At 37.6% G+C, this 12,812-nt stretch overlaps 1 protein-coding gene across 1 annotated transcript; it reads left to right on the top strand.

Annotated features, from left to right (window-relative positions):
- The first annotated feature begins 620 nt into the window (after nt 1–620).
- On the top strand, nt 621–12,082 carry fam204a (family with sequence similarity 204 member A). The gene is made up of 7 exons (XM_067236482.1): nt 621–944; nt 1,130–1,217; nt 1,480–1,522; nt 1,825–1,927; nt 3,100–3,189; nt 11,066–11,175; nt 11,512–12,082. The coding sequence occupies exons 1-7, from the start codon at nt 705–707 to the stop codon at nt 11,561–11,563; spliced, it is 726 nt and encodes a 241-aa protein (XP_067092583.1). The 5' UTR covers nt 621–704; the 3' UTR covers nt 11,564–12,082.
- The last annotated feature ends 730 nt before the right edge of the window (nt 12,083–12,812 follow it).

Below are 12,812 nucleotides of genomic sequence, written 5' to 3'. Positions count from 1 at the left end.
ACCAAAAAAGACTAATGTGAGTTTGGGTTAATGTGCAATTTAGGAGTAGATGTTTCTTTGCCAATGCCTAGGGCTATACAGGATTTGCATGCTAATCATTCTAATGATAATGTAATGCCTAAAGCATTTTGAATAATGTGTGAGCCAATGGTCACCAAATAGAATGTTTATCTTTCTGAGAACATGTATGAGTAACACCGACAGATGTATATTATTTCACCATTGACATGCAAGTTGTAATAAACTAGAATTACCTATCAAATAGCTGACAGGAACATCTCATTTGGTTGACTACAGATTTTGGCTAAATAACTTTGTTTTACAATACGTTTGTATAGTGCAGATATTTATATCTTTAAAGTTCGCAAGTCTTTAATTTGGAAATTAGATAGTTGATAACGGCGTTCTCACCGTGTTTATCTAAGTTTCTTTCACATTTCAGTCCATAAAAAAAGAGCTGAGCTACGAAGCGAAGGGAGGGTTCAAGCAATCCCAGCCTATCAGCGATTATCATCAGGCACAATCATACAAGCATAGTTTTCATTGGTGGAAGGAAAAACCCTACCCAATCGTAGCTTTTGTTTTTCAAGCGTCACGTTGTGTATCCGGAAATGAACTGCGTTCGAATGCAGCCGTAGTTTAAACTTAATTGTACTTTAAGGTCTTAATATAATGCGTAGATACTGTACAAATACTCGGTAACAATGTATCGTGGACTTCTGCCTAAGGGTTTGACGGATGTAGAACTTAGTTCAGATGATGAGATCGATGCTGTAAGTCAAGAACCACAGTCAAAATCCAAAGGTCTTGTTGGATCTCTGCATAATAGCGAAGGAGAACATGGTGGGGCAGCTGTAGAAAAAGAGCCTTGCACTGCCAATGTAATAGAAAATGATCCTTCTCCTGACTGCAGCTTACCAGGAATTTCACAAGAAATGTGGCAAGTATGTGCAAATGACAATGTACATTGGTACTGGGTAAATATGCTGTTATGCGACGCATGATAGATTCAGCTAACCATCGGTTCTGAAGTGGTGAATAATGCATACCATGCATGTAGCTTTATAGAAACATACACGTAACTGATAGTTATGTGTCATATCAGTCGAGTAATTATTATGTTTTTCAGAAATTCAAAGAGCTACAGAAGAAAAAGGATGAGCTCAAGACAACAAAGCTGTACAGAAAAGGAAAACGGCAGAGAAAAAAGAAGAAAGGTCCGCTGCTGTCACATATAAATTAGCAACCATATTTAATCATATTTGATGTATCAGTGGACCAGTTCATGGGTAACCCCCCATACAGAAATATTACCAAGAAATCGTTGGGTGAAATCTGTTGAAACGTACCTAGAATATAGTAGAAATAAACCCTTACTTGTGTGTTGGTGTAATGATTGTTTCAACATTTTGGCCCATCCACTAACAAGAAAGATTCTCATGTTAAGAATGATACATTTGTTTTTACTCTACTTCACAGTTAATAAACCTGGAACTGAGAGTATGGAATCTAACCAAAAAAGGTATAAAAAAAAACTAATGACAATGGTAACATTTTATCCACAAAAAGTATTGTCAAATGTACTGCCACATTGTAATTTCCTCTAACCAACTGCAACTACATCCAATTACAGACAATTCACTGACAACTGACATGTGTTGCGCTAACCTTTCAGAATTATCATTAATTTTCTAAACTTAAGAGCAGAGTTAGCCTACCAGATCCCTGTACTCTGGCTATGCTTTGCCTAACCATATAGGCTTATATTAACCATGTGTCTCTGTTACAATGTCTTGAACATTAACAATATTCCCCTCTCACTAGAGAACATCAGGTGGAGCACGAAAAGCATTGGGGTGGCCTCAAGCAGTACTTTGGCATCAATGATAGATTTAAGCCCCCTGCTAGTGGCGACCTCACTCCCCAGGTAACAAGATATCTGTCAGTTTATTCAAACTGAAATTATATGCCAGATGGATAGGTTTCTTGACTCAAACCTGACACAATAACATTGTGTTACATTTAGTGATGAGAGTAGTTTAATCTTGACATGTGGATGTTTTTTTACTTTGATTTATGTAGTTAACATTGGAGTAAGATGTAGATTTAATGTAAGGAAAATATTTACATGATGTCTTTACAAAAGAACTAGCTTTACAAAGTCCAGTGCTTTACAGGGCAGTAAAGAAAAGGAGAAATTTGTTGAACAACTTTCTTAAACTCCAGACATACTAGTAGGTTAGTAGTTGTATGGATGGAGAGGAAGCCAGAGAACACTTCAGCAGTTTTTAAATGTCATATGTTTTGATATATATATAAATTACCATGTAAGCAGAATAGTTGGGAATATGAAGTACAGTACTGCATATATAATGTGAAATTAGCCAAATTCAATTGGCATTTCTACCAATGCTGATTTGGAATGTTATTTTTAGCCCACTTTGTCTTTCAGCACCAAAAAAGAAGTCTTACTATCAATTCTTAAAGATAGAATTAGCAGTATTTTTTAAAGGCCTCACTCCTTTACATTATAAAAAAAAATTGATTTCATCATTAGTCTTTCACACTTGACATTGATATAACTTTCAAATGCTTTTCAAAATATCCTACAATTAATAATTCTGTCCACATTATTTCGACCAACTGTCTTACTGTCTTTCTTCTGCTTTCTTGTGATCTTATGTGATGGCTGAGATCTATGTGAGTTCATGAACAATAGGACTTGAGTCACACTGCATCCTATTACAGCCTTTTGGTTGAGTGTATAAGTAGAAATGCTGCCCTGTACAGCCTTGGATAGTCTCATCTTTGGAGAACCGTCATGCTGTCGTTCACCAGGGGCATCTTTGAACCATCACTGTTGAGGCCTGTAATGGAAATGCGTAATTAAAGAGTCACATTTATGTTTGGTAATCTTCTGTAGCATTTTTTAAGATTTCCTCGCTAATATCCAATCAAAAAGGTTTTCATTTGTGAAGGGAAATCTACATATTTGTGGTAATGGCAATCATATTAAAAATAAGGCCCTGGGGACTTTTGAAGTTACTCTTTGATTTTTTTTTTTCTATTTCGAAATCTCTCAATTTTCCCCCTCTGCAGTCCGGCCTAGAAAAGAGCATAGAGAGTGCCATAGCTGGAGGGGACTTTGCCAAGGCGGAGGAGATGAGCGACAGACTCGCCACACGAGAGGTAACGTTGTGCTGATAAGAGATCTTTGGGGTGCTCCTGCTGTGACAAATCAAACTAATGGATCCATGGCCATTTTTCCTGCAAAGACATGGAGGAACAAAAACACACACAGGCACATACCATTGAGAAGTCCTGGAGCCCTTTTCCATTGAGTTAATGGAAAGCCCTCCCCTTAGTTTTGAAGTGCTGCAATGTCTAAAGGACTTTTGGCTCTGCTTTTTAATGAAGCGTACATTGCTTTCAAGCCAACTGTTAAAACATTCTCAAGGTGCGAGTTTCTTACCTTTGAAGTGCATACGTCCCTAAATGCAGTGCCTGCAGTTTTGTTACTACTTGGTTTGGCAGCCATCAGGGATCAAGCAGGTTGAAGCTAATTTAGCAGAAAATGGAGCCCACACACACCAATAATTGTGATTAAGAAGACATAGCTGCTACGTTTTTGGTTAGGAATCACATCATGTCCCTTTGAGAAACGTCTGATGTGCTGTTCTTTGAGTGGTATGATGCTCTTTGTAATGTCAGGTTTTCATTTGCAACATTGATCAAGATGTATTGTATATGCAAAACTAGAATACTCCTCCAGTTGTCACCATAACATCACACTTTGAAAATACATGGATGCAGGCTAGGTTTCTGATTTTCTTTGTACTGCAACAGAAAACAGACAATCAAGACGTTATGGTCTCCTCCGTTTATTGTAAGCTACTGATGGCTATACAAGTGGTCAGAAACTGAAAGATAAATTAAAGTACCTGTAGTCTTAGAAAGCCTCTTAGAGCACTAGTGGATTTAGGAAGATTTAGCTGAGGTTCTTGCTTCTCTGTCACTTGCCTTGTGGCTTGCCAGGAACATGAAGGATGGATTTGACAGCAGTCTGGCATACATAACTCACTGTGTTCACATGTTGAGGAGCATAGTGCATAGACTATTATAAACTCCAAAAGTCTAGTCATCCCATGGTCTCTCCACTTTTTCAAACAAAGGCAAAAAACAACAACATTTATTATATTTTTTAGTGGAGAACTTCCAGACTCGAAGCATTATAAAGGTCCCTCTACAGTAGGCATTGTTTGTAAAACTAAATTGGCACATTGTTTTTCACTGTTCTGTATGTTCATCCTAAACATCTACCAGTTCAGCACGTATCTCCTCAAGCCAATGTGTAATAGAGGAAGATAGAAAGCCCACCCAGAATTTTACCTAATATAGTTGTTTGTTTCTGCATTTTTCAGCTATCAATTAATGATTTTGCAGCTTTGCTTTCTTCTCCTAATCTCAGTAATGAAACAATGTGTTAAAACCCTTTTTGAAACCTTACAAATTCTGTGATACATGCACTTTCATCTGTCTCAGTTCTGAGACACTGCCAGGATATTACAGGTTGCTTTGAGATTGCCTTCTCATGTATATATTTAAATATTTCTCGACTGCTTTTCTTTGTTTTAGATATGTTTTAAACCTCTATTTGGTTTAAAAGTTAAATTAAAAGTACTAAAACGACAAAAGTTGATTCAAAGTAGGTACACATTGGCATACTAACCAAAACCATGAGACAATTATGTCTTTGTTTGCATCCATTCTTTATCCCTAATACCTTGCATTGTAGAACAAAAGTGACATAGATACACTAGGATTGCAAGTGTTTGATCGTCTTTGCTACAGTATGAATGCTAGTTTGTTGATCTTCAGAACAGTATTTATTTAAAAAAAATTCAAAGGCCTAACAAGTCCCAAAATACAAGGAAAAGCTTCTGGCCTCTGAAGTAGTTCTTAATATTAGTTCAGAAGATTAAGTGGTGCAAGTCCTTCAATTAAGAGACTTGCGACTCCATCCTTTGATTATTGCATATTATTTGACACAGCTGTAAGTTGCATATGGTGTAATTAATTTCCGTAATTAGCATAGCATTAAGTGACTGCTATATATAACCAGCTCAACCTATGTCAGGAGAGTTGATAGGATCCGGCAGCTAATAGTTGAAAGATGGATTAATTGAGCATTTGAGAAACTGAAACAGTGAGAGCTCTATTTCCATCCAAACAGAAACTCTTCCGTTGCCAGGAGTAGAGCGATTCTTCATATTGTAGTTGTATTACAGTATACAGATGATGGGATTATGAAGTTTCCTGTGGTGATGGTAACATACATATGTATATGTATATATAATATATTTATATATAAATGTCTCTGTCAGACCACCAGGATGACGTCTTGGTCTAGTGTAAAATGACTGCAGTACTACCCATGAACCCATGTTCTCTCCCTTGATGTTACCAGGTGAATGTTTTTTGGATGTTTCTTTTCTGTTAACACAATAGATGGCCCTATACTAAAACTAATAATTCAGTGGTTTATAAAACCAAGCCATAAGCCTTTGTTATACTCAGAGGCTGCAGTTTAAAAAGTGAGTACAATACAAAACAAAGGACTGTCACACTGTGTTACTGCTTACAGTTTCCCCTTAGCACTGATCACAGCTATTAGCGTAGCATTACCACTTCAAACCGAAACCCTTAGTCTGACACAATAGGGGGTGTCATGTCCGTTAATGTTCCAGAAGCTAAAGGATGTGAACACTGTGAGAAACACCAGTGTGGTTCCTAAAGCACAGGTTTCTTAAAACACACTGGGTCCTGGTGTAGATATGTGTAATATGACCAGGTACTTATAAAGATAAGGTATGCAAGCCTTGAGACGCAGTTCTTCAAACAATAGGTAGTTTCTTGAAGGGCTGTTATTCTTTGTCCGTAAGGCAAACTTGCATTATAAGACTTCCATAACATTCATTGTTATTATACTGCAACCCTCTTTACAGAGGAACTATTCAAATCGTGTAAGCCATGGGCAAAAAGCTATACTGTGCATTAAATACAAGCCTCTGGAAAGCCTTGCTTAAGTACTGTGAAACAAAGGTGGCATGGTTGGCTTTGTTCGGAGAGACATGGCTAGTTAGTTAAAACAAAGAGCTGAACTAAGAATGTTTCATGTTATTGATGTTATTTGGGCCTTCTTCCTTTTCACTACCTTTGCCTGCCATGCATGTGTTTGTAATCAAAAATTAATGAGAATTGCTTTTATGGAAAACACTCCTTATCAGATTTCCCATGTCCCCGCCCCACATCAAAGAATGAGGCTCACACTGTCTTCCTTGCAAGGACCCCCAGGCAACTGGGAAACAGTTAAGGAAAACTCTCATCTTTGTTCCTATTTCCTTCAGCATAAGCAATTTATCACTGAATGAACTTTTATTGTATCTGTGGATGACTCACATAACATTTTTGCCCATTAATTTTGAAATGGATTTTGAAATGGGTACTAAGCTTTTATCAAATGCTAGGGAATCTCATTTGGATTATTGTATTTCATTAATTACTTGATAGACAAAGCATACTTTTCAATGTAGATTTTTGTGCTGTTTAATTAATTAGCATGTTTTCTCTTTTAATTAGAGCCATTTTAAAAATTAAAGCCCACAGCAAAACACATATATAATTTGTTTGTAATTAGGCCTTAATTGGTGGTAGTGGAAGCTTAGCACCCTTGGTTTATTTTTTCATGATTGCCATTTTATTGCCAGTCAGTCATTAATTAAACTGTTTTTCTAATTAGCTTATAAAACTGTTGATGGCACATCATTGTAAGTGTGAGTTCAAAGCTTGCTAATAAGCCTACCCTACTCAGAAGAGGCAAGATAATGGAGTGTGCACAAAGCAAGCGAACTTTCAGACTTTTTCAGCCCCTAAAGATGACAGTTGTGTATCTAGAATCAGATTATTATAACAGAATATGGAGACATGGCATTATACCAAAGGCTGTTCAGTAGTGTCTTCCCAGGAGTGGATCTCTTTTTACTTGCCATGTAATGCTGTTTGTCAAATTGGAGGTAAGATTACATAAACCTCTTATGCGACTGCCCTATGAAAGACTGATTATCTTCTTTTTTTTTGAGGATATGGAAATATGGCTGGAAAAGAAACTCTCAGTATACTGCTCATTGCTTTGATTAGATAAGCAGAGTTCTGCCAGGCAGTGGCATGTTGTACTTTTTTTACATTATTGCTACTACTTGCCTATTACAAATACATTTTTACATACAAAAAGTAGTTGACTTGATCTGGTGAGGCAGGAAGGTGTAACAGCAGTCCAATATAAGAAAATATACATTATTTACACACATACATTATTTATCTGTTTATATATGGATGATGGAGCATATACGCCTAATACAATAAATAGTAACAACCCAAAAACGTACAAGGCATGCAGATACTAGGAAGATGGTTTTGGAACACGGTCAAATGAAGCATGAGTCTAGGTTGGTTTGCATGTCTTCATGCCAATAATGTACAGCTTGGTGTGCAGACCTAGATTTAATACTCTGACAGTGTTGTCCAGGGTTAGCTGAGACGTTCCTTTGAGAAACAGGTCAGAGGAGAAAAAGTGTAACAGAGATGGTTTTCTACCACGCTCCTGTGGTGTATAACCTCAGATGCATTACACATAGAAAACCCTTTGGGATTAAATCCAGGTTGCGCATCTCCTTTGTGCAGAACATACAGATCTGAAGCCTGCTTTTCTCACACAGGCAGTGGAAAGTGAGCCCCACAAGGTGACAATCATTAGAATACCTATACAGTAGTCAGTGTATACCGATTGTATATCGATATATTGTCATTTAAAATGAACATGGGAAATACCATTAGATTAATGGGCACATGTATGACATAATGCCACATTTACTGGATTTGCATTCCATAAACAAGCTAATTTCTATGGCAGTGATCTGACTTTTTACGCAGAAAACCATTTTCTTTTTCCTCCACACCTCCATTCTTGGAAATTAGACTGAAATTACATGTGAGCTGCCTAATCTGATATTCATTCCATTCTTATACAGCCCTGCTTTCCAAAGTTGACTAAGGCCACATTATTTAGGCATTAAGGTAGTGTGATAAGGGAATTAGGCTGGTCATTAATCGTTTACACGTCAAATGCAGCCGAGCAGCTCGGGGAGGTGATTTAGTGAGGCAAAGCCACATAGCCCCTGTTAATCCACCTCTCACACGTTTTAATTGGAAGAGGCTTCCCTGGATAGAAATTTATGAATGAGTTTAAGGCCATTGCTTCCTTAAAGCCATCATTTATTTCATATTGTTAATACCAGATTGAACACTTTTTTAGAGTATTGACATTGCTGAGTTCTATTTAGTCATATGCTCAACTATGTTTTTCTGAAGCCACATAAATGGCGTGATAAGCAGTAGCTACTGTAATAGATACTTTCTCATGTCTTTGTAGTGGGATCTGTGCATACTCATGGTTATGTTTTTTCATTGTTCATTCTGTCAGTAAACTGGATATATTTGACATGGCCTTCATAACCTATATTGCATATAGGTCTATATAACTACTGGGTCCCATGTTTGTGAGCCCACTTGAATTTCCATGACAACCCAAACATGAGTGACAACAGAAAGTGGTGCTGTTGACTTAACCCTCCTAGTGGCCCTAAGCTGCCGCTGCTGCAGTGACTATATTATGCAGTGTGGATCTGTCGCTTGCAAACCCTTCCAAAGGTCACAGCATTAATCCTTTGAATAAACCTTTGGTTAAACACAGACTGTGCTTAGGACAGACTGAAGAGAAAACAATGGTAAGAAGAAACCATTGATTGAATCAGACACTCGCAGTCTACGATTTTTATAGTCGTTTTGGAAACATAAAATAGCCTTGAATGACTGATTTGAACAAAGAATGTGCGATATTTTGTGTCTGGTATCAGCTTCTTTTTGCATTGTATTTTTATTCCTGTCTCACTCTTTTTGCCAGCTTCTGATGTGAAAGGATTTGGCACTAAGACGAACACAAGGGGAGGGTGAAAAATCCTGAAAAGTGGATCAAAAAAGTAAATAAAAAATAATGTCATATTACAGAAAATATGAGAGGCTAATTTGTGCCGACTTTTTGCTAATTTTGTTCAAGCCACAGAAAGAGGAGCCGTCACCTGCTCGGCGCCACAGCCTGACAGTGCCAGTGATCCATGAAATAAGCTGCCGCTGGCTTTGTTCAGATAAGAATGAACAAATCTGCACAATGTACTGCTCTCGGAATCTCATTTTCATACTTGCATGCAGGCTAAAAGAAATAAGCTGTTTGCAGGCTTGATTAATCAGACATTTGAGGGCTTTTTTGTCTCTTTGATCTGTTCTGTCTCCTAGGTAACTTGGTTGACATTAATGTTTGAGCTCCAGTAAAGACAATCAGGGACTGTAGACTAAACTGATAAAAAAGAATTAAGACCTTTAACGCTTCAAAAATAGTAACTGCTCAGTTCTGAATTAGAAAGAGAAAAGGGTGGTGGTGGTGGGGGGGGGGGTACAGCAATAGGTTTTTAATTTTGCATTTGCAATGTTTTGGAAGGCGTGTTTTATATACCTTTGCATTTCAAATGCTCCCCACAGGAGAGCAGGTTAATGTGGGTAATCCGTGTGTAGAAAAAAAGATAAATCTCTGGGTGTAAACCTCAGAAGAAGCCATTTAGCATCCACCACTTTATTTTCCCCTCAGAATAAGCTTGGGCTTTTTACGCAATTACTTTATTTTTGGTAAATGTTTCAAACAAGAGCTGTTCTGAGATTTGTCAACAATTTTATGAACCTCAGATTTATGATCTCAGCATGCGCTCTAGCCAAGCAAAAGCATTTAGCACCTACTTCACTTAAACATGGTGCTCAAAACACCCTGGTGAGTATTATCTTCAGGCAAATCTACCCCAAACATGAGAATGATCATCCATTGTAACTTTTCCTTTTAAAACGTTTGACTAGAAAACATGATTTATTAGCCTTAAAACCTATAAAAATGGCAAGGAATTAGAAAACTGTCATAGGATGTTAGCTTCAGGTTATGCAAACGCTTTTACAAATCTTCCAAGTGACTGTATAGATGAATGCCTCGAGGGCCCAGTCGGAGCCCAGCACTTGCAGCCAGCTGAAGCCCTTATCTTAAATCCAAGCAAAGTACCATTAATCTTTTTGAAAGACCTTTATGGCTTTTAATGTATCCCAAATTAGAACATTTTACACCCTTGGTTCCTGAAATATGGTGATAAAAAGCCTTTAGAGTTTAATTTTTCCTAGCTGCTCGCTCTGACCTGCTTAATCCCAGCATGCATTAGGAGATATTTTAGTTTCAGTCTTTCTAATAAAGTTTATCCCACTTAATTATAATTGAAACATTTTTTTCACCAGGTTTTTTTCTCTTGAGTAGCGCAGTGGTGGCACATTTCTTTATTACCTTAAGACTTTCTTCTCCCTGATTGTACTCCTCTGAATATTACAAAGAATTACCAAAAGGTTTGGTGAAATTGTTCCAAATTGTTTATCAAAGTTTGCCTCTGGTTGAATAATAAACCTATCTCTGGAGTGACAGAGAAGGCAGGATTTATCCTTTTGTTTCCAGTGCTTCTCTGTGACTTGGGTTATTGGGATTATTCTGCACCACAATACACCCAATACTTCTTTCTTGGGAATTTGCCTTGCATAGCCATTCTTATTTCAAGGACTACAAATACTCACAATTAAATGTAGACCACATGTTAGAATGTCAGGACCATTTTGCAGATTCATGGGAAATTGTTGACTATATTATCCAGTGTGAATGAAATGATCTTGTGTGTGTGTTCATGTGTGTAGACAGTAAGTATTCTATGTTCCAACCCACAGTCTAGGAGCCATCACGGTTTGGGTGAGACAAAACAGGGACCTGCGGCATTGATGGGAAGCCACCCTGACACACGAGTTGGAATAGCTTTGCTTGCCAGAGAGACTGATTTACATTCTCTAATGGGCCTTGTCTCTGTCTCTCTCTCAATAGCTGGCCGTGAAAATTGCAAAAGCGGCCGATTGCCGTGACTTTGTGCAAAGCAAACAGGAAGCAGAGGCTTCGCGGGCAGCTCAGAAAAGGAAGAAGCAAATTGCTTGGGGGTTTGTTGTTGTTTTGCTCTTCTAACATAGTCATCATCTTTTACATCACTGTGTGTTAAATACAGTACACTATTTTAATTTAGCTAATTAAATTGTTTTAGGTCCTTTGTTGTGTCTTAAATGTTTGGGTACGACAGGGTTGTATGTGCAGATGCACTGTTTAAATGTGGCACCATGTTGAACTGTCACAATTTGAAGCCGATGCCAGCTGTGGATCTTTGCGTCAAAAAAATGGGCACATTAGCACACTATTCTACTTTTTTGTTGAAGCAGTATGAAACTGTATTGTAGTAAGAGGTTGTTGTTATTTAAACAGATACTTTTCTTGTATTTCAGGTTTGAAGCCAAGCAAAGATGGGAGACCAAAAGCAATATGGGATACATGTGACAGACATGGAGACGTTGAATCATTGAAGACATTTGAATTCATGTTATGTTTTCAAATGAGTTAGCAGTCTAGCTCCTTCACATGTCTTTATATATCACAACAATAACAGATCAAATTAAACAGAGCAGCACACGCAGTATCTAAGATGTACAGCAGACTTGAGATCTATCTCTCTCTCTGTGTGTGTGTGGTGTACTTAACCTGTAGGTTCACAACATCTTGAGTGTGAGTCTTGGTACTTTATGTCTTGGTATATTCAATTAGATTTGTGATGTTGCCTTGTATGTCATTTGTATTTCAACAAACATGGAAGTTTGTACACATTCACAGACGGTTTTGAGAAAAAGGATGGAAAAAAGAGAATGCAAAGCCCATCCAGTATAAGGCAAGAATTACAAAATGTTCAAATTAATTCTCCCCAGGCACTCCATGGTGGCTGTATTGTGTTATTTTTCATTCCATTTCTGTGATTTGAGCTTTTCTGGTCCCTTTCCTAAAAATTAAATCTGGTGTACATTACTGGATGATGCGTTTATTTATTGCTGTAAAGTGGGTTAATCATGAAGGCACTCCTTTCTTCTGAGGAGGAAGAGAAAGGAAAGATTAGGGTCCTAATGCAATGTACAGGATAATGTGCGATAGGATTTGCGAGTGCAAAATGAAATTTGGACGCTGTAAACTGTTCTGAGCAGCCATAAACTGTAAGTTGAGTGAACAGAGAGCGTGTGAGACACACAAACACAGGCTTTGCTGTTGGCCTTCACCCATGCTGAGGGAGTGCCATTGTTCCTCAGCTTAAACTAGAGGCGCACAAGAGAAGCCTACACTAGCGGTGGAGGATGCCATGTTAATGTATTTGCCGTACTTTTCCTTTTTCTGTTAGTTTGCACTTTGATGTTTTTGGATATGCTGAAATCCCTGTATTCATCTGAACCCACTCCTTACATTTATGCTCCATATTCCAATTGCAATACTTGTTCTGATCATTATTGTCAAGTGCAAGTGTAAGTCTAATTGCTGTTATTCATAAGGCTTCATTATTTTTTTACACAATGTAAAATGATTGCTCTTCTACAAGGCAAACTGGATGAATCCACCCTACAATAGTTGTTTACTCATTGTCTTCTCAATTGCTCACATTTTCTTAGCCTTGCTGTGTGTACTGCAGTAGAACCTCAAGAAGCATAAAAAGATTATTTTATTATTAATTTTGCAGAAACCCTTTAACTTTAAAATGGTATCCGGTTAC

This window comes from Osmerus mordax, chromosome 5 (assembly GCF_038355195.1).
Source record: "Osmerus mordax isolate fOsmMor3 chromosome 5, fOsmMor3.pri, whole genome shotgun sequence".
Lineage (NCBI taxonomy): Eukaryota > Metazoa > Chordata > Actinopteri > Osmeriformes > Osmeridae > Osmerus > Osmerus mordax.
The sequence above is the reverse complement of the archived record's forward strand: the minus strand, read 5'-3'. Positions and strand labels throughout refer to the sequence as shown.